The sequence below is a fragment of the Spermophilus citellus genome (genome assembly GCF_964194105.1).
Source record: "Spermophilus citellus genome assembly, chromosome: 15".
In the NCBI taxonomy this organism is placed as follows: domain Eukaryota; kingdom Metazoa; phylum Chordata; class Mammalia; order Rodentia; family Sciuridae; genus Spermophilus; species Spermophilus citellus.
Window position 1 is genome coordinate 64400411 of NC_138195.1, and position 14295 is coordinate 64414705.

The following is a 14295-nucleotide window of genomic DNA, read 5'->3' on the forward strand; positions in this document are numbered from 1 at the left end:
TGCTTTGTTTTACTTTATATGGTGCTGAGGATTGAACCCAGTGCCTCACGCATGCTAGGCAAGCACTCTGCCTTTGAGCCCCAGCCCCAGCCTAAGAATCTAATTTTAATACCCAGAAAAACATCTTAAATTCTTTTCTTCTCAGCTCTGAACTTCTTTGTATTTTCTAAAGTGCTGCTGTTCTTCAAAATATTGTCAGATTTATTTTGAATCAAAATATAACCTCCCTAAAGCAAACCATTTGTTTCTTAACTCCTTTCACCTTCCTTGGGCTTTCAGGGTATATTATTTTTTTTATTAGATTTTTTTCTTTCCATTGTGAACATTCTTAGCCTTTCTTGTTTTTATTTTGGTTATATTCCTTCTGACTAAAAAATTGTGACTTTGATACAACTCTTTGATTTGATAATTATATTTTTCAATTGTTAAGAAAAAGCTTTTAAGATATTTTGTCATGAGAACATGTGAAAGTTTTATTTCAGACTTACTGTGAGGTATGAAAATGAAGCAGGCCAGTTCAAAGATTCCTTTCTTGATGGAGACATTTATAGAAAAGCAAGAATGGTTAGAGAAAGCAAGAAAAGAATATTTGGTTAAAGCTCTTTAGACTCTGGACTATCAGCTGAGTAGGTAGATAAATTAAGTTCCCAGAAGAGTTTTTCTAAGCTTATTAAAATTCATCCAGAATGTTTTATGCTTTTTTACCAAGAATGATAATTTCTTACCAGAGGGCATTTATGAAAATACCCTACAAAATTCTGTTCTAAACAGTGTTTCTTTACACCATACTCTATTATATATCACGCCTCTGTTTTATTTCTTGCTGTCATGCTTTTGTTCATGTTATTATGCTCACTTGGAAAGCCATTATCTTATTTCTATTTCAAACCTACCCAGTACTTTAAGGGTTAAGGCTTATCTTTTATATTGTCTTTGTTGACTTGTTAAATCTTCAGTGATTTCTACTTCTTTAAACTTTTCTTATGATTTGTACACAGAGTTCCTAGAAGTAATGTTCTATGAAATTGACTTCAAGTAATATACAAGACACATAACCTTATGAAAAGATCTCTGTGTACCAAAAAGGTATAAGCAGCTTAAAAAGCACTTTTCTTTTTGACTCTGCTATTGAACTATATAAAATTAATTTATTAATGATAATAAATAATGTAGCTTTTTTCTGTTTCTGTGTGCTTGCCCATCTGTGAATTAAATTGATCTCTATTTCTCTCAAATCTAAGATGCTGTGATTTATAATTTTGTTTATCTTTTTAAATTTGAAAGGTCTTTTGGCAGGGAGTGATTTATGTGACTCACATTTATATAACTAAAGCTAACAAACAGAACCTTTACATGATGTTGGAATATGAGGGTGCTTAATTATTTATCCCTCCTTCTAGTATAACCTGTTGAAAAGTAGATTCAGAGAAAAGAAGGAAAATGGGCTGGGATAGTTGGTAGAGGGCTTGCCTTCTATGCACAAAGCCCCAGCACCAAAAAGAGAGAGAGAAAAGAAGGAAAACTTCAATTTTATTGAGTATAAAACCAGACAGGAATAGATAGGTACAACCTGAATAAACTCCCAATTTATCTCTTCCAGAATAACTTCCTAGTAGATTGGGCCAGCTAAGATCTGTCCAGTCAAAGACTGGGAAGTTTGGAGCACAGATCTGTGTAACTTTTAGGTTTCTTCTGTTTGTGAGTACAGGTGGGTTCAAGATAGCTTTCTTGCTTTTTGGGCATGTGGTAATGACACTGTTTCAGCTATGAAGTCATCTGTCAGACACATGCAAAAAGAGAAGTTCTTCCTCAGCGGGCAATTGATATTGCAAGCTTATTTTTCCATAGGCCACAGTGATAATATAAAGAGGAGGAGTTTCCCTGCAAAGGAAGTTTGTGATGGTTCTACTTTTTCTTTTCTTGGTCTCTAATTTCAATGTATTCTGGAAACTGGAACTTTACAAGCTTTTGTAGTTGAAACTTTTCATTACAGATGGAAAAATTATAGCTTTTAATCATCTGAAGTCTCATTTAGAGGATTTCAAATATGGGAATTTCTGTAATTTTATTCTTTTGTTAATTTTATTTTTCCTCTGCCTGTTTCCGTTCCAGTCTCCTTCAAAATCAAGCTAGCCTTGAAGAGAGGCTGGGGTTGTGGCTCAGTGGTAGAGCACTTGCCTAGCATGTGCGAGGCCCTGGGTTTGATCCTCAGCATCTCATAAAAATAAACAAAATAAAGGTATTGTGTCCAACTACAACTAAAAAATAATTTTTTTTTTTTTTAAAAAAGGTAGCCTTGGGCTGGGATGTGGCTCAAGCGGTAGCGTGCTCGCCTGGCATGCGTGCAGCCCAGGTTCAATCTCAGCACCACATACAAAAAAACTAAAAAAATAAATAAATATTAAATTCTCTCTCTCTTAAAAAAAAAAAAAAAGATAGCCTTGAAGAAAAAGAAAACTATCCAAATGAACTGATTGTGTTGCCTTGTGTCTCTTCTGTTTCTTGAATTACTGATACTTATAGCACATTTTAAAAAAAAAAGTAGGTAAAGCTCTTTCCTTCTTTCTTCTAGCTGCTGCTGCATGTGTGTGTGTGTGTGTGTGTGTGTGTATGTGTGTGTGTGTGTAGTTCTGGGTATTGAATCCTCGGCATGTCATAAAAGTAAACAAAATAAAGGTATTGTGTCCAATTACAACTAAAAAATAATGTTTTTTTTTAAAAGGCCTCATGCATGTGAGGCAAGCACTCTACCAACTGAGCTACATCCCCACCCCTCTTCTAGCTTTTTTACTGAATTACTTTACACACCAGTGCCAAACAAAATAGTAGAACTCCTGAAGATACAAGTAAAAAAAGTGACCAAAAGTATAGGTTTTTATGTGATACCTTTGAAAAGTGATCATAGCAGCAAATGATTATACCATGTATTTAACAAATGATATCTTAGTTATTCATTATGGTTACTTGTCTTAACTCCATAACTAATTTACACTTCTATAAGAGGTAAGAATCATATTTAAGCTGTGTCTTTTTCTTGTAGTTCCTAAGAATGCTGAGTGAGGTACGTAATCTTTTTTGATGGATTATATTCATTCATCCTTTGATTTTTAAGACTGAAAAATCCTATTTTAAAATACTTTTCCAGATAGATGAACACTAAATTAGTGAGTTACCCCAAAGCCTTCTATGTATATATGTGTTTTTCTGCTTTATTCATTGTATAGCATAAAGTTACTTAGAGTATACTACTACTTCTCTTTCTCAAACTGTCAAAGACTGATAGGATATTTGCTATATGGTCCATTCAACTTTGGATCATAATCATTGAACACCTATTGTACAATAAGTTTTTTGCAAAAATGATGATTGAAGAAGGTGACACCACTACTTAGGTTAACTAATAAGCCAGTTAGTGTTTGTGTGCTATTTTAAGAATTGTATGTAGGTATTTTAAACATTAATTTCCAAAAAAAAGAAAAAGAAAAAAATGAAACCCAAATGAAAAAATCCAATGTAGAACTACCTGAAAAGATCAATTTCCTGAACAGTTCTTAACCCCAGTGAGTAGATTTTAAATGAGAAACCCCACTCTAACATTCCAATATCTGTAAATCTTTGGATTTCTTCCTGTACAATAAATCAAAGCTGGGGCTAGGGATGTGGCTCAAGCGGTAACGCACTCGCCTGGCATGCACGGGGCGCTGGGTTCCATCCTCAGCACCACATAAAAATAAAAAAATAAAGATGTTGTGTCCACTGAAAATTAAAAAATAAATATTAAAAAAAAATCCTCGGGCTGGGGATGTGGCTCAAGCGGTAGCGTGCTCGCCTGGCATGGTTCGATCCTCAGCACCACATACAAAGATGTTGTGTCCGCCGAAAACTAAAAAATAAATATTTTTTAAAAATTCTCTCTCTCTCTCTCTCTCAAAAAAAAAAAAAAATCAAAGCTGGCATTTTCAACTCACTGTGGGCTGTCTTTTGGTTCATATTTTAGCCAAGCAACTAAACAACTGTTAGAGCTCTTTTTTTTTTTTTTTTAAAGATAGAGTGAGAGGTGAGAGAGAGAGAGAGAGAGAGAGAGAGAGAGAGAGAGAGAGAGAATTTTTAATATTTATTTTTTAGTTCTCGGCGGACACAACATCTTTGTTGGTATGTAGTGCTGAGGATCGAACCCGGGCCGCACGCATGCCAGGCGAGCGCGCTGCCACTTGAGCCACATCCCCAGCCCTGTTAGAGCTCTTTTTAAATTCCTAAGCAGCAGCATTAAACTCAGAATCTGTCTTTAGTCCTTATAAATAAATTTGTTAATCCAGCTTTATTCAACATTAGTCCTTGTTTCTACCATTATCCCATATTCTCACAATCTATTAGTATCTTTTATTAATATTCATGTTCATATGTGTTCCCCACATTCTGTCTGTATAAATTAGAAACTTCAGATAGTTTTTTGGGCATGTAATGTACCTCCTCATGGTTCTCACTTGGTACTTTACCTTAAGCAGCCTTCTGGTTCAAGTCTACTTTTAGGTCTAGAAGCAAAAAGAATTAAAGATTGGGTCCTGAGGAGGTCTGCTGCCTCCAGGAAGGTTGTCACTGTTTGCTCAGTCAGTGCAGAGATCAATTCCTTCCTACCATGGTGTAGAAGTGTCTTCTACTCATCAGAATTTAGAGGTGTAGTGTCCCCACCTTCATCAAGCTTTTCCTATACATCTCCGTTCCAACTTTCATGATCCCATTCCTTCCCAAACAGTACCCTCACTTTAATAAGAAATACCTTTGAAGTTAGGACTTCAACTTTGTTGAAGTTCAGCCAATTATAGGATGAGATTCTGAAATGATTGCATGAATAAACTGATTTTCAGCAGTCTCAGCCTGTCAAGGAAAGTAAGGGTCTTCTTCAGAGCATACAAAGATGCTTTCAGTCATTTATGTGGTGGGTACTTTAGCTGGGAATTTGAATTCCTGAGTTAATTCTTTCATTTTTTCATCTTCTCTAGCAATATCAAGGGCAACCATTATATTTGTTAGTTGTCAATCTCATTATATTTGTTAGTTTTCAAAAAATGTTTGTTAAGTATCATATATGCAGTCACCTGGCTCCTGCTTTTCTCTCTCTCTCTCTCTTTAAAATTTTTTTTGTAGTTATAGATGGACAAAATGTCTTCATTTTATTTGCTAGGCAAGCGCTCTGCTGCTGGCTCCAGCCCTCTCTCTCTATTTTTTTTTTTTTTTTTTTTTTTTTTTTTTTTTTTTTTAGCTTGGAGAGAGAGTACTAGGGATCTAGGGATTAAATCCAGAGGTGCTTTACCACTGAGCTACATCCCTAGCCCTTTCTATTTTTAAGACAGGGTCTCATTAAGTTGTTTAGGTCCTCACTAAGTTGCTGAGGCTGACCTCAAACTTGAGTTCCTTCTACTTTAGCCTTCTGAGCCATTGGGAGTACAGATGTGTGCCACTGCTATTGGTGCCTTGCTTCTTATAAGTGGTTGATTAGGAATAGGCAGAACTAGTATTTTGCTAATTTCTATTGCCAGGTAATACCTTGGGCCATCTGTGCTCTCTTTACTACCCCATATTTCCTGTGGTGTCATTTTTCTTCTTCCTTCTTTTAAACATTTCTTGTAGTGATAGTCTCTTAACAGTGAATTCTTCTTCTTTTTGAGTGCTTTTAATAATTTTTCTATTTCTCATTTTTCTGTTTTTCCCCTCAATTTGATTATCATATGCTTTGGTGTGGTTTTCATTTTTTTGTTTGGGGTTTGTTAAGCTTAATGTATCTTTATATTTATAGTCTTCTGTCAATTTCAGAAATTTTTAGCCTTTATTTCTTCAATTTTTTTTGTTTGTTTTGCTTTCTCCCTCCTTTCTTCTGAGATGGCAATTAAGCTTGTTATGCTGCTTGATGTTGTTCCACATCTTCCAATTAATTTAGGCTTTCTCTCCCTCTTTTTGTATTTTATGTATTTCATTTTATCTAGTTTTTAAGTTAGTATGTCTTCAAGTTCATCCATTTCTTTCTTCAGTGTGTAATTTGCTGAGAGTCTTACTTTGTGTGTTTTTATTTTAGAAATTGTTTAGCTTAGTGTTTGGGGGGCAAAGCTCAATGGTTGAGTGCTTGCCTAGCTTGTATGAGACCCTGGATTTGGATCCCTAGCACTGCAAAAAAATAAAAAAGAAAAGAAAAAATTTTATTTAGGTTCTGAGGTCTCATCATACTCATGATTTATTTTATCTTGTAAGTATGCATGTGCGTATAGTATATAACAGGTATTTCATCATGCTTGTGTTATAATCCTATCATCCATTATATGATAGGATAGTTGCTGTTGATTGTATTTATCTGTTTCTTCACATCTCTGGTAATGCTTATTGGATGCCAAAAATTGTGATTTAGGGCTGGGGATGTGGCTCAAGCGGTAGCGCGCTCGCCTGGCATGCGTGCGGCCCGGGTTCGATCCTCAGCACCACATACCAACAAAGATGTTGTGTCCACCGAAAACTAAAAAATAAATATTAAAAAATTCTCTCTCTCTCTCTCTCCTCTCTCTCTTCTCTCTCTCTCTCTCTCTCTCTCTCTCTCTCTCTCTCTCTCTCTCCCCCCCTCCCTCCCTCCCTCCCCCCCTCCCCCTCTCCCTCTCCCTCCTCTCTCACTCTCTCTCTAAAAAAAAATTGTGATTTACATGGCTGGATGCTATACTTTTTTGTATTCTTTTGGCTTTAGTCTGGTATGTAGTTATTTGGAATTGGCTTGATCCTTTTAAGCTAATCTTTGTTAGAGTGTTTCTAGAAAAGCCTTTAGTCTGGGACAAATTTGTCCTAATTACTAATTGTACTAATAACTAATTGTCCTAATTACCTAAAGCAATGCCTTTCTAAGGACACTATCTGATACTCTTTTAGTAGGGCTTTACATTCTGACTAGTCCCATGTGATCTTTGAAAATATTCAAGCTATTCCTCTCTGGAGGTTCTTTTCCTGGCCATAGTTTAATCTCTCTCTCTCTCTCTCTCTCTCTCTCTCTCTCTCTCTCTCTCTCTCTCTCTCACACACACACACACACACACACACACCAAAACACTTAGGAGAACTTTTCTGCAGCTCCCTTCTTTCTGGTTTTCTGATCTGAAATTTCTAGCTATTTTGGACTTCCCAATTGCCGCCTCAACTCAGAAAGCCTCATGGGACCTGTTTTTAATTCTCCTCTGCCAATATGAGACCTGGAAACTTCAGGCAGTAAGATCAGGAATTGTAGAGTCATTGTCTTGTGTTACCTGTTATCCATTGTCTGAAACCTGTTGTTTAATATATTTTGTCCTTTTTAATTTTTTTTTAACTGGGAATTGAACCCCAGGAATTTTTTACCACTGAGCTATATCCCTAGCCCTTTTTTTTTTTTTTTTTTTTTTTTTTTTTAATTTTGAGACAAGTCTCACTAAGCTGCTTAGGGCCTAAGTTGCTGAGCTGGGCTGGAACTTGTAATCCTCCTGCCTCAGCCTCCCAAATTGCTGGGATTATAGGTATACACCTTCAGACCTGGCCATTTTTAAAATTACTTGAAACAATGGGGTAAACTTAGTTGCTCTTATTCTATTATGACTTGAAGCAGAATTCTTAAGCTTTATTCGTTCTTGCTAAAACATACCTGAATATCTGACTAACTTGAGAGGAAAAGGTAGAATGTAAAATTGGAAAAATTTGTCATGCTTTTCCTCACCTTAGCTTGTTGAAAAGAAAAAAAGAGGGGCTGGGATCGTGGCTCAGTGATAGAGTGCTCGCCTAGCATGCATGAGGCACTGGGTTCAATCCTCAGCACCACATAAATGTGAAATAAAACTAAGAAATAAATATTAAAAAAAAAGAAAAAGAAAAAAAAATTCCTAAAATTGGACATTACTATGATACATTTGGTAAATGGTGATATACAAATGTATTTCTTTTTACATTTTCATATATCTAAATCAGTGATTTGATTTGGTAATGAAAAATGTTTTTTATATATATATATATATAATTAATTATCACAATTTTAGGGAGAATGTCATCTTAAACCTCTAATAAATTGAAAGAGGTTTAGCAGTTTGTTAGAAAGGTATGCCTGCACTTAACCATATGATCCAAGAATTCTATTCTCAGATATTTATTCTAGAGAAATGAAAGCAAATACCCACACAAAGATTTGACATTACTATGTGTAGTGGTAATCATAATGGCCCCAAATTGGAAACAACTCAAATGTCCTTCCATATGGATAAATGAAATATTTCTCAGCAGTTAAAAGAAATACTTTACTAATACATCATGGATGAATTTCAAAAAGGGGCTGAGCTGGGGATGTGGCTCAAGTGGTAGAGCACTCGCCTGGCATGCACGAGGCACTGGGTTCGATTCTCAACACCACATAAAAATAAAGATATTGTGTCCACCTAAAACTAAATATTTTTTTTAAAGGGTGGGGGCTGAACAAAAGAAATTAAACACAAAAAGAGTTTAAATTTAAAAAATTGGTACTGGGGAATGAACCCAGGGGTGCTTTTACCACTAAAAACCCTCCCCCTGCCTTTTTTTTTTTTTTTAATTTTAAGACAGGGTCTCACTAAGTTGCTCAGGATGGCCTCAAACTTACCATCCTCCTGCTTTAGCCTCTCACATATCTGGAATTACAGGTATGCACCAGTACACCTGGCTTAAGTGAAATTCTAATAAAGGCAACAACAAGTAATAGAAATTAGAGATATGGTTTTTGTAAAATGGGATGTGGGTAAGCATTGGGCGCGAAGGGGCTGTAAGGAAACTTATAGTATGATGGGATGGTTCTATATCCTGACTGGAGTATTGATTACATGAATAAATACATTTGTCAAAACACATCAAATTACTCTTAAAGTATTTATTCATTTTATAATATGTAAATTATACTTCAAAAAGTTGACTAAAAAATGAAAACTCTAGCAAGTGGGTTTAAGTATTGGCTGAGGTCTAAAATGTTTAAATATATAAATATTTATAGATACATGAAATATATACACTATAAATATTAGGAACCTAGATTCTGGCTCTGTTCTAAAATGCAGAGTTCTTTTTAGTTTTTCACTTTCTTTTTGTTTCTTTTTTTTTTTTTTTTGCTTTTTTAAAATTTGTTCTAATTAGTTATACATGACAGCAGAATGTATTTTGACACATTATACACAAATGAAGCACAACTTCTCATTCCTCTGGCTGTACATGATGCAGAGCCACACCAGCCATGCAATCATACATGTATATAGGGTAATAATATACGTTTCATTCCACCATCCTTCTCACTCCCACACCCCCTCCCCTCCACCCAATCCAAAGTTCTTTCACTCTTCCCTAGCCTCCACCCCAACCCCCATTATGGATCAGCATCCACTTATCAGAGAAAACATTCAGCCTTTGGTTTTGGGGGAGTGGCTTATTTCGTTTAGCATGATATTGTCCAGCTCCATCCATTTACCTACAAATGCCATGACTTATTCTTCTTTAATATCCTTTCACTTTCTAAATGTATGAAATGTGAAAGTTAAGTTAGAAATTCTTTATATCTGGCTCTGAAAAGTAAATAAAAAGTTAATCTTTTTAAAAATTGTCATGGGCTGGGTATGGTAGCACCTGCCTGCAATCCTAGGCTGAAGCAGGAGATTGCAAGTTTGAGGCCAGCCTGGGCAACTTAGTGAGACTGTCTCAAAATAAAAAGGTCTACGAATGTAGCCCAGTGGTACAGTGCTCCTGGGTTTAATCCTTAGTAATAATGGTGATAGGAGGGGTATTGACTTGGGCTGGAGGTGCTTGCCTAGCTGTGAAGCCCTGGATTTGATCCCAGCACCACAGAAATAAAAAATGAAAAATTGGCTTGATTCAAGTAATTTTTTTCCCCCAGAAATCTTCCTGCTAAATCTGTGGAAGAAGCTTTACGTCATCGACAAGAATATGATGAGATGGTGGCTGAGGCTAAAAAACGAGGTATAAAATTTAAGTGGTATAGTTAATTTTCTGATTTTAATAAGTTAATTTTGATAGGAAGATAGTGAAATTTATAAATTCTGTCTTCAAGGTGATACTGAATTCTTTTTCTCTACTACTTTTATAATTAAGTTTGTTTTTAAAGAGGAGTAAGTGCATAATTTTTGTGCAAGAACTTTTACAAAACTAACAAGAGGAGAAAGATAACTGTCTATATCTTGAAATTATAGTCATAAAACTTGGACTCCTACTGTCTCAATTTATAAATGAACATATTCATGAATTTACTCATACATGTTGTTTTTTACAATGTTTATATTTTTGATATTTAATAGTTTTTAATATTTAAAGATAACTTCTTAAATGGCTGTGAGAATATAATCTAATTTTGTGACTTATAGTCTCTCCAGTCTTAAATTTTGTTATTTCATGAATATAAACTGACATTTCTTTTTTAATTTTCTTCTCCAGTCCAAAAAAGTAATATAAGAATACCTTAACAATATTTATATACTGACCATTGTTAGTTCAGGATAAATATGTATTTTAAGAAAATATTGGGCTGGGGATGTGGCTCAAGCGGTAGCGCGCTCGCCTGGCATGCATGCGGCCCAGGTTCGATCCTCAGCACCACATACAAACAAAGATGTTGTGTCTGCCGAAAACTAAAAAATATATATTAAAATTCTCTCTTAAAAAAAAAGAAAGAAAATATTACACAGCTAATATATTTTTTTAGAACTATTAACAACTGATTTTTTTCCTTTAACTTACATAAATGGGATATTACAATAGTATACAGTTCTGGTTTTGTTATATTTTGGAAATTAAGTTGCTTATTTATTGTTAAACAGTATATATAAGGCCAGTTATATCTTTATAAAATGCCTGCACAGAGCTGGACAAGGTGGCGCACGCTTGTAATCCTGGTGATTTAGGAGACTGAAGCAGAAAGATCACAAATTCGAGGTCAGCCTCAGCAATTTAGCAAGGCTCTAAGCCACTTAGCAAGACCTTGTCTCAGAATAAAAAGAGCTGTGACTCAGTGATAAAGTGCCTCTGGGTTCAATCCCTAGTCCCCTCCCCACCAAAAAAAAAAAAAAAAAAATTAAACATTAACTAAGTTTATGTTACTATACAGAATTTGAACTGTTTCTAACATACCCAGTGAGATTTTACTGGCTTCTAACATTGACTTTACTATTTGATTAATATTTAAGATGGTTATAGATAATTCAATGATCCTTAAAAATATATGATATAAATAATATTAAATTGTGAAATCAAAAGGCCACAACTTTCATCTTATTTGATCTTAATGTGACTTTGATACTCTAAATAGGCCTAATGTTAGTTTCCTAATCTGTAGAATATGGGAGGAGGTTGACTAGATCAGGTTTTTCAAGCCTCCCTTTAATACTTTTTTTATAGTACTGGGATGGAATCTGGGATCTCATGCATGCTAAAAAAGCACTATACTACTGAACTGCATCCCCAGACCAACATTTTTTTTAAAGCAGTGGAATATTTTACATATAAAATCTAAATACATTAAACAAACGTAAGAAAGTGGAGCTACTTTCATATCCTCCTGCTTGCCCCTCAAGATAGTTTCTGAGGCATATATGAAATAGGTTGAAAATAGTTTGGCTAGCTGATCTCTAAAGTCGTCACTGGTTCTAAAATTATATACAACTTTATATATATGATTTATGATTTATTTCTCTCTTCATTTATTTTTCTGAAATTGACCTCTGATTTCTAGACATGTTATTTTCTGCAAATATAAGTTTGTGGGGGGAAATTTTTTATTTCAATCTAATTAGTAATGTGAAACATCATATCAAAAAGGGCTCGTATACTAATTGTGCTACCAAAATTATTTTTCCAGCTCTTTTTTATTTTTTTAATTAATTAATTTTTATTAGAATTTGTTGAGTTTGTAGCATAAGTGATGGAATTATATAGAGAATTTTAAGACTCAGAAGGGTTGAACTGGTCTGAATGCAAATACTGACAACCCCTTGGATACTGTTATCTTTTTTTTTTTTTTTAAACTGGGAGTGAACCCAGAGTTGTTCTACCACCACTGCTTTTTTTTTTCTTTTTCTTTTTTCTTTTTTTTTTGGAGACTGGGTCTCACTAAGTTGCCAAGGCTGACCTGGAACTTGTGATCCTCCTCCTCAGCCTTTGAAGTCGCTAGGATTATAGGCATGTGCCACCACACCCAGCTGCTCTAGCCCTTTTAAAAGTTTTATTCTTGAACTTGGCAAAATGATTTTTAATGTCATGTTGTTTATTATTAAGAGATTCATAAGCCCCTCTGTGAAAAATGAGTATTGGTTAGTTGCTCATAGTTGTTTCTTTTTTACATAGTTAATACATAAAGGATTTTACTTTGTACCTTAAGTAAAAATATAAATATGTGAAATAGCAATTTATTATGGGAATGCTTTTTATGGTCTTTATTCCATTTAGGTTTTTTTTAACATAATACCTTTATTTTATTTGTGTTTTTGTTTGTTTGAGAGAGAGAGAGAGAGAGAGAGAGAGAGAGAGAGAGAGAAATTTTTTAATATTTATTTTTTAGTTTTCGGTGGACACAACATCTTTATTTTTTATTTTTATGTGGTGCTGAGGATCGAACCCAGTGCCTCATTCATGCTAGGCAAGTGCTCTACCACTAGCCACAACCCGACCCCTCCATTTACTTTTGTAGAATAGAATATTATTTTAAAATTATGTAAATCAAGACCATCTTTTTCTCTCTTCCTCTCCTACCTTCCCTTTCCTCTTCTCTACCATCACAAGATTCTTTTGAGAAAACCTCTTTTTTATAGTTAGGTAGACGAAGGGGGTTTTGATCTAGCTCATTTGTACTGAAATAATTCTTACTTTTTTAATATAGAAATTAAAGAAGCACATAAAAGAAAAAGAATAATGAAAGAACGGTTTAAACAGGAAGAAAATATTGCAAGTGCAATGGTAATTTGGATCAATGAGATACTGCCCAATTGGGAAGTCATGTAAGTAAGCATACTTTTCCTGAAGTACATATCCAAACATCTTGTTTTTCCAGTTCTGTATTTTTATTACTTTCTATCAGGTATCTTATGCTTTGGCTAAATTATACCACTAATCAATCAATGCCTGAAAATCTCCATGTTTATCTTTGCGTCTTTGCTTTTATAAATCCCTCAGTTTCTAATATGTACTTCTCTTACTGGCCATTTTCTGTGCCTATCAAAATCTTTCCCCTATCCATTGCGACTCATCTAAAAAATTTTAGTTGATTCATGAAACTTTTAGTCTCTTTACTTACCAAATTTTCTTCATTATATTATACCATTAATGTAAGATGCATTATTGATATAATAGCAGGTTTTAGAACAAGCAAACATATTCATTTTAAGATCATTTATCAAGTACTAAAGTGTTGTTAAAATGCCTATCTCACAATTAGGGAAATGTGTTATAGATAATCTTTCTCTTCAGTAAATGTCTCATCATCATATTTTGAGACTAATATACTTCTTGCCTTATTTTGCCTTTTGTTTTTTGATAATATTTTTGTAAATGCTTTATCTTCCCTCTGGACTGGAGGGTTGGGGATATCTTCTGCAGTGCCTAGTCTAGGATGTACATTGATGATTTGTTGAATATTAACAATGTGAGACATAGAGTAGACCTCCTTTATCCATTTCTCTCTCTGCAGTTTCAGTTACCTTGTGTTCAGTCAAGGTCTGAAGATATTAAATGGAAAATTCCAAAAATAAACAATTCTCAAGTTTTAAATCATGCAGCATTTTGAGAAGTGTGATAAAATCTTGTGCCATCCCACTCTGTCCTGGTTGTAAATTGTCCCTTTCCCTAGCATTGTATATCCATGCTGTATATAGTATCTATCCATTAGTCGCTTAATAGCGTTTTTGGTTATCACAACTGCTGTCATGGTCTTGCAGTGCTTATGTTCAAATAACCCTTCTTTTACTTATTAATGGCCTCAAGTGCAAAAGTAGTGATGCCTGTAATTCAAACATGTCAAAGAGATGCTTAAAGTACTTCCTTTAGTTGAAAAGATAAAAGAACCAGATTTTTTGAGAGAGAAAATGTAATTTTTATTTCAGTATTTTTTTTATAAATGTTAAAATTTCATTATGGTTGTTAATCTTTTACGTGCCTAATTTATAAGTTTAGCTTTATTGTAGGTATGTATGTATTAGGAAAAAAACATGGTATATATTGAGTTCTCTATTGTCTGAGGTTTCAAGTATCCACTAGGAATTTGGAATGTATCCCCTGAAGAGAAGT

The 14295-nt window shown here is 34.4% G+C and overlaps 1 protein-coding gene across 2 annotated transcripts in view; it reads left to right on the plus strand.

The window, feature by feature from the left end:
- TBC1D12 (TBC1 domain family member 12) overlaps positions 1–14295 on the plus strand; it is a 91326-nt gene that overhangs the window by 54688 nt on the left and 22343 nt on the right. For both annotated transcript variants that reach the window (XM_081267712.1, XM_081267713.1), the window contains exons 4-5: positions 9902–9984; positions 12893–13010. In XM_081267712.1, the coding sequence (XP_081123838.1) occupies positions 9902–9984; positions 12893–13010 (201 nt within the window). The remainder of the gene's footprint in view (positions 1–9901; positions 9985–12892; positions 13011–14295) is intronic.